Raw genomic sequence first — 8,164 nt, 5'->3', positions numbered from 1 at the left:
TAAGATCCTTAACAACCCTCTCCCCGGAAGTTCTGGAAGACAGGGTTAAAGGCAGAGCCAATCACAAGCAAGTGATCGGTGTTCGTCCCGCCCCCTTTTTCTAATTGGTCGAAAGGACTCTTAGCGAAAGTAACCTCCTGCAAGACCCAGGAAAGAAGAACGTCCACATCTGCATGATACTCAGGGTCCAGCAAGAACCAAAGTTCAAAAGCGCCCTTCTGGACTGTCACAAAAGGTGCGGGCAGCCATGGGCCCACGCGAGCGCAGGGTTGGGACGATCCAAAATACAAACGATAGCAGCTCCCTCAGCAAGTGCTCCCTCGCGGCACACGGATACGTGCGCGATCCTTTTGCACCGCTGCTGGTGTCCGGCGCCCCGCGGCGTGCTCCGCTTATCCACCGGGGTTACTATGTGCGCGCTCGGGCCGTGAGGCACTGCGTGCGTTCCTTTTTGGAGCACGTTCCCGCCGAAGGCGGGCTGCCACTCCGGCAGATCCTATCTCTGGGCGCGGGTTCCGACTCGCTATACTTCCGCCTCAAAGCTGCAGGTCGCCTGGCTCAGGCCGCCGTGTGGGAAGTGGACTTTCCGGAAGTGGCCGAGCGAAAGGCGGCGAAAATTCGCTCTGTGCTTGAACTGGCTGCTGTGGCTGGGCCGCCCCTGAGCGCAGCGGACTTGGGCTCCGGCCCCAACTCGTCATTGCACTTCGCCAGCAAAGACTATCGCCTCCTGGGCAGTGACCTGCGCGACCTGGCGGCACTGGGCTACTCGCTGGAAGCGTCCGGGCTGGACGTCAGGGCACCCACGTTGCTGCTGGCCGAGGCCGTGCTCTCGTACCTGGACTCAAGCAGCGCCGCAGCCCTGGTGGCATGGGCCGCCAGCCGCTTCACCGATGCCATCTTCGTACTCTATGAACAGATGGGGCCTCATGACCCCTTTGGCCAGGTCATGCTGCGGCACTTCGAGCGGCTGAACTCCCCTTTGCACGGGCTGGCCAGCTTCCCCGACGTGGCTGCCCAGCAGAGACGCTTCCTAGATGCCGGCTGGGGAGCGTGTAGCGCAGTGGACATGAATGAGTTTTACCGGGGCTTCGTCCCCGCCCAGGAGCGGAGGCGCATGGAGACGCTCGAACCCTTTGACGAGTTTGAGGAGTGGCACCTGAAGTGTTCCCACTATTTCATATTGGCCGCCTCCAGCACGGGCGGCCTGGCTCAGACCCTGTTGCTTCCGTCTGTGGAGGCCTTTCCTAGAGTGGAACCGGCCCCTCCCGCTGGGGTCCTGTTCGCCAGGGTATTAGGTGAGCTAGAGGGCGCAGCCTTGAAACGGTTTGGCCATGCCTCTGCCCTCCTGGGCCCCAGTGTCATCCTCAGCACTGGGGGGTTTGGTGAGCAGGAGGGCCGACACACAAGGATGAGCAAATGCCACGTGCTGTTTAAACAACCCGGCTCCAGGTGGAATGCGAGCCACGTGTGTGCTGCTGGAACCCAGTGGGATGGACGCCTCTTCCACACCATGACGCCCTTCTCAGACACTCGGGTTCTTGTGCTGGGCGGAAGGCTGTCCCCGGTGACTCCGGCCTTAGGGATGTACTGGCTCTGCTGGCCCTCTCCAGAGGGAAGTGGTGCTGACCTGCCGAAGGGGACGATCACCGAGGTTGGCCCAGAAGCTGAGTTCTCTTCTCCACGATGGCGACACTCAGCAGCTAAGGTCTTTTCTCAAAGGCAGGAATACTTGTTTGTGTATGGCGGGCGCAATGGGAAGGATCCCGTGCTAGGTGATTGGCATTTTCTACACATGGACACAATGACCTGGGTCGATTTACCAGTAGAAGGGCCAGAACCTGATGCCCGACATTCTCATAGTGCCTGCAGTTGGAAGGGAGGAGCCCTTATTGCAGGGGGCCTGAATGTTTCAGAGGAACCACTGGGCTCTGTACACTTTCTGAAATCAGTCTCTAATGGATTTTGTTGGGAAAAGTTGGAAGTCCAGCCTCCCATCACCCCAAGATATTCTCACACAGCCCATTTATTTGATGGAAAGTTGCTGCTAGTGGGAGGGGTCTGGATTCATTCCTCCTCTGTTCCTGGAGTGACAGTGATTGACTTGACCACAAGACTGAGCTTTGAATACCATATTGACACAACCTGTGTTCCATGGCCTCTGATGCTGCACAATCATACTAGCATCTTACTACAAGAAGAGCAACAACTCCTTCTTCTTGGAGGGGGTGGGAACTGCTTTTCTTTTGGTACCCACTTTAATCCCCTTCCAGTAACTTTGGACCTTACTCTTTTGAGACCTAGACAATGATTGCTGCTGTTCACATAGTAAATAGATTATGTGTGAAGTGTCCAAAATTAGGAAGCTAATTTTCCATCTCCTGAAATGTTGGAGGGAGATTATATCTGAACTTTTCTCTAGGAGAAACAGACCAGCAAGGGTCCCTTGGTAGAAAATCACAGATACTATAGTTAAATTATGACAATAGGAAAACTCATGAAAGAATATGGAAGCATACCTGGAATTTATAGTTGTGTAAGGCAACTGCATACCACTCAGTGACTGGAAAAATATAAACCACTAGTCTGAACTACAAACTGAGCAGCATGAGGAAAGAGCTTGAACAACAACCCGAAGACTACCCAAGAAAGCTTATAAATAAGTTGTCATGTTAATTTCCAGTTAGCTTGTTTCTTTAAGTTGGATTTTGTTTCTTGTTAAAATAAATTAATTAATTTATTTTTTACATAGTTATAATTTGTCCCTTCCACTACACTCCTGCCCCATGAAAATCAAAACCTTCAACATGTATAATACACCAAAACATTCTCATTCAAAATATGTTTATGCATTTTAAGTTCATCACCTCTGGAAGGAAGCAAGTGTCATTTTTAGTTTCTTGAACTCATGATTTATTATTCCATTGATCAGAGTCTAAAGTCTTTTATCATTATTTTTCTCTACAATTTTGTCATCGTACAAAAATAAAATTGTATAAATTGTTCATTTTTTCACTTCATTGTATATCAATTCATTGAAGTCAATACTTTCTTCTGAAATTATCATTTTTTATGGCATAATAATATTCCACTGTGTTTATACATGAATTTGTTTTACTATTCCCCAATAAAATGGCTATTTAGTTTCCAATTTTGGATTACTATGAAAAGAGTTGTTATGATATTTTTGTATATACAGATCTTTTTCCTTTGATCTCTTTGGGTTAGAGGTTCAATTTAGTAATTTCTGGACCTTAGTACCATGTTCTTTTTCCAGAATGGTTGAACTAAATTAAATTGCAGCTTCACCAACAATTCTTCAGTGCCCCTGTTTTCCCTCAGTTCCAACAACATTTGTCTATTTTTGATGGGTGTGAAGTAAAATCTCAAAGTTGCTTTAGTTGGCATTTATTTAGTGATGTAAAAGCACTTAATATGATAACTTGGATTGCTTTGAAAACGTATATATCCTTTGGCTGTTTATCTCTGGGGAATTAGCTCTCAGTTTTATGTATTTAAATCAGTTCCTTATGTATCTTGGATATAAAATTTTTATCAGAGGAACTTTTTGTAACCAATTGGATTTTGTGCAATACCTTGCACACAGTTCATATAATAACAAATTGTTAGCTTCGTGAATTCTTAACCTGAAATCTGAACCTCTGTAAAGGTCCAGATGGACTTTAGTCAGCTGGACTGAGCTTCACCTTATTTTCTGTACAATATAAACTTGTGGGGTAAAGAGGATACATATTTATACTTTTTAAGGATGAGGAAATGGAGGTTCAGGTTGAGTGACTTGCCCAAAGTCACAATTATCAAGGATAAGATCTCCTAAGGTACATTTATACTAGACATGGTCTTTGAGGTTTTAAAGAAAAGGAGGAAAAGCAGGTGTGCATAGGCAAAAGTTCAGCAAGCAATGATTTGAGAACAGATGTCTAAAGGATTCTAAGTGGAATCTTGAGGCAATATATCCATAAATAAGAGCAGAACCAGGAATGAAGGGAGTAGTTTGAAGTAAACAGTACTACTACCAAGTCAGAGATTTTAGTTGCCCGGATCTTCCAGTACATTTTATACTACACTATGCTATAAGGAAGCAAGAAGGAAACAAGTGCCAAGGTCTATGCTAAGTACTTTACAAATGTTTCATTTAATCCTCCCAAGAGAGAGTGAGTTAAGGATACTGAGGCAAACAAGTTAAGTGACTAACCCAGGGTCACACACCTAATAAGTATTTGAGCCCATCTTTGAACTCAGATCTTCCTGACTGTAGACTCAGCATTTATCCACTATGCCATCTATCTGCCTCTACTTATAATTAGTTGATTAGGAAGGACAGGAAAATATGGGATTTTTTTTTCCAGGTGATGAGTTTGGTGCATTTTTCATAATATATTCTAAACCTGAATTAAAAGTAATAAAGTGATGTCTATTCCCCTGTGTACTGGCCAGAATCTTGTGACTAATTGGGCTTGTTCTCCCCACAGAAATTATCTACATTTTCTGTAAGCTATTACCAGATTAAGTATGCCCTTCCCCACCTTTCAGCCCATACATGAATGCATCATGCACCTCCCAGTCCCCTCATTAGAACACTTATGAAACTACAGCTTGTCCCAGAATTTACTTTGTGGCCTCGTGGGCTGTGCTTCCTAACCAGAGGCTCATTATAAATGGTCTGTGGCAATTATATCTATGTCCTGGATCCAGCATGAATTGAATTTAGTCATGAATGTTGCTATTCCAGCCTTTCCCTAAAAACACACACGTACACACACATTTTCTGTCTCTCTTCTTCCCCCCCTCCCACTTCTCTCTGTCTCTGTATCTTGTTTTTTTCTTTCTTTCCATTTCTGTCTTTTTTCTGTCACTTTCCCTCCCCCTACCTCTCTTGTTGTTTCTCTTTCTCCTTCCTTCCCAACCTCTCTGTGTCTGTCTCCTCTTTCCCTCTCTCTTTCTCAGTCTCTTTCTTTTCCTCCCTTCCAGCCCTCCCTCCCACTTATGTGAAGGGTACCTTCCCTAGAATCGAGCCTCTTAAGGAATTGCCTGGAGTCACGCATCCAGAATGTGTCAATGGATATGCTTAAATTCAGGTCTTCCTGACTCTGAGATCAATTTGATCCATGATACTAACCTGTCTCTCCCTTAAACTCTACCTGAAGCCTTGTATGAGGTTAAGTACAGCAGAGGAAGAGAAAGGAGAAATACTCTTGCTTCCCTGGGCCAGAGAGACTAAGGCAACAAGGGATGAAGCTCTCCATTTTATATTGGTAATCAGTCCATCAGCGACACAGTTACAATTTGTCAGACTAGGTGGCTTCCCTCTCCCTGTCCCCCATAAAAGGTAAGAACTCTTCTAAAACATATACAGAATATGTGAGGTACTTTTAGAACCAAATACCATGACATCCTTGTTGTGGTTCCTAAGTTTTGTGACTAAACTTCCATCTTTCTGAAGTTCTAGTCTGTGATGTCCGCAAATAGTCATGTTTCTATACTCTAGTGAACATAAATTTCCTCAGGTTTTCTTCTTGTGTCTTCAACTTCTATATTGTACTATATCAATTCTATTATAATTACTTTATGGTAGAGCAATGGATCGAGCACTGAGTTCAAGTTTAGTCTCAGACATTGGCTAGCTGTGTAACTCTGGGGAAGTCACTTAATCTGTTTGCCTCAGTTTCCTCATCTGTAAAATGGAGATAATAATAGTGTCTACTTCCGTGGGTTATTGTGAGGATTAAATGATATAACAATTGTAATACATTTAGCACAGTGCCTGTCACATAATAAGCACTGGGTAAGTGTTAGATATTATTATATTCCACTACTCTGATTATATTATATAATTAAATCACACATAGTAACATTCCCCTTGATTATATCACCATTATATCATATGTTATATTATCCCTTTGTGATTATCTCCTGTTTATCCAGCATATATCTTGTTGTCTCCTCTGTTAGACTGTGAGTTCCTTGAGGACAAGAGCCTTTTTTGTGTGTATCCCTAGTGCTTAGCACATAGTAAGCTTTTAATAAATACATCTTGATTATGACTTCATTCCTACTCAGAAGCAACCTCTGATTCTTACTGTTTGTATGATCTTAGGACATCACTTCATCTCTCTAGATTTATGTTTCTCTCTAATCAAATGTCCTTTAAGGTTCTTTCCATTTCCAGAATTTTTGATTTTATGAAAGTCTTGGGATATACTTCCATATCATTGCTCCAAACCCAAGAGACAAATCACAAAGACACCAATTATAAAGGTGATGGTGGGGTGAGAAGGAAAAACATCATGTTGAATATTAAGTGATTCTTGGAAAGAAGAAATGTTTCCTAGAGAGTTTTTTCCACAAACAAGGGAAGAGTTCATTAAAGATGTAGATGCAAAATTTGTAAAACATACTTAGTATAGAATTATGTATGGTGAAATCATGAAAACACTGCCTATCCAATATACTGATGGCATTTAAACCTGTTTAACTACGTGTTAAGGAGCCTTTTGGCTAAAGTTAAGTAAAGTGACTAAGATAGGAAATAAAGGGGAATTAGAAAATAAAGTTGCAAATGTCAGTTATAGTTTTCTTAGTTATTTAGATGGATAGAAGAAGAGTATATAAAAAGATATTATGAAACTTTATTGACTTGAAATGATGGAACTTCTTAGAAAGACACAGAGTAGTAGAGATAAGTTTTTTATCCCACAAATTAGGTATTTGTGGGGCCACTCACAATGCCTTAGACACAAATATTTCCTAGTGGCTGATTACAGGGCTGGGTGGGCAGACAAGAACAAATATAGTGAAAATTCTGTAGGATTGAGTGAAAAATTCTATCTTCTCAAAAAAGATTGAAGATGCTTTTTTTGCACCCCAAAAAGTGGTGTTTTGAATGCTACTATGATTGCCCACTATGTGCAAATAGAGGGGCAGACTTTACAAATTGCTGCTGCTAATTGTAAGTTTTTAAAGAGATTTTTATTTATTTATTTATTTGTTTTTAATTATAGCTTTTTGTTGACAAAACATATGCATGGGTAATTTTTCAGTATTGATCCTTGCAAAACCTGTTCTAACTTTTCCCCTCCTTCCTCCCACCCCCTCCCCTAGATGGCAGATAGACCAATACATGTTAAATATGTTAAAGTATATGTTAAATGCAATATATGTATACATATTTGTACAGTTTTCTTGCAACACAAGAAAAATCAGATTTAGAAATAAGATAAAAATAGCCTGAGAAGGAAAACAAAAATGCAAGCGGACAATAATAGAAGAAGTAGAAATGCTATGTTGTGGTCCATATTCATTTCCCATATCTTTTGCTGGATATAGCTAGTTCTCTTCATTACTGAAAAATTGGAACTGATTTAGTTCATCTCATTGTTGAAGTGGGCTATATCCATCAGAATTGATCATCATATAGTATTGTTGTTGAAGTGTATAATGATTTCCTGGTTCTGTTCATTTCACTTAGCATCAATTCATGTAAGTCTCTCCAAGCCTCTATTCATCCTGCTGGTCATTTCTTACAGAACAATAATATTCCATAACATTCATATACCACAATTTACTCAGCCATTCTCCAATTGATAGGCATCCATTCAATTTCCAGTTTCTAGCCAATACAAAGAGGGCTGCCACAAACATTCTAGCACATTCAGGTCTCTTTCCCTTCTTTAAGATATTAAAGAGATTTTAAAAGACCCTCAGTTTAGGTAAATACTTTGACCTAATAAAACTACACTACTTTTGGGGCTCCTGGTTTCTACAAGTCATTGATAAGATGGGGGGGGGGGTGAAAAAGTTGCATGAGTTCTACTTTATATACTGTTTCTCTCTCTATTTAAATAATGAAATTGTGATTGGCTAATATTTCAATATCATTTTCCAGTCCTATACTTTATGTCCTTATTTTCCTTGACTTCAGCCCAAAGAATTGCCATTGTATTATTAATCTAGATTTACACACCATCAAGTGGATGGTGGGTAGCATTATTATACTTCTTGCAATTTACACAGAATAATCTGAATTATTTCCCCAGTTTTGAAATTGTTTTCTAGCAAGGTAGACCCCAGATTCTTCCCCACTACTGAGTTTCTACTTTGAGTATCACCAATAAGCATCTGCTTTCTCTTACCTTGAGGGCAAATT

At 41.6% G+C, this 8,164-nt stretch overlaps 1 protein-coding gene across 1 annotated transcript; it reads left to right on the top strand.

The window, feature by feature from the left end:
• Nucleotides 1–116: 116 nt before the first annotated feature.
• Nucleotides 117–4,457, top strand: LCMT2 (leucine carboxyl methyltransferase 2). Its single transcript, XM_051977189.1, has one exon. The coding sequence runs from the start codon at nucleotides 248–250 to the stop codon at nucleotides 2,306–2,308; it is 2,061 nt and encodes a 686-aa protein (XP_051833149.1). The 5' UTR covers nucleotides 117–247; the 3' UTR covers nucleotides 2,309–4,457.
• Nucleotides 4,458–8,164: the final 3,707 nt, after the last annotated feature.

This window comes from Antechinus flavipes, chromosome 2, assembly GCF_016432865.1.
Source record: "Antechinus flavipes isolate AdamAnt ecotype Samford, QLD, Australia chromosome 2, AdamAnt_v2, whole genome shotgun sequence".
Lineage (NCBI taxonomy): Eukaryota > Metazoa > Chordata > Mammalia > Dasyuromorphia > Dasyuridae > Antechinus > Antechinus flavipes.
Note: the sequence above shows the minus strand (reverse complement) of the source record. Positions and strands in the feature narration are given on the sequence as shown.

Excerpts from the sequence above, each read along its gene's own strand:
- LCMT2 (XM_051977189.1), top strand. The coding sequence starts at position 248 with ATGGGCCCACGCGAGCGCAGGGTTGGGACGATCCAAAATACAAACGAT.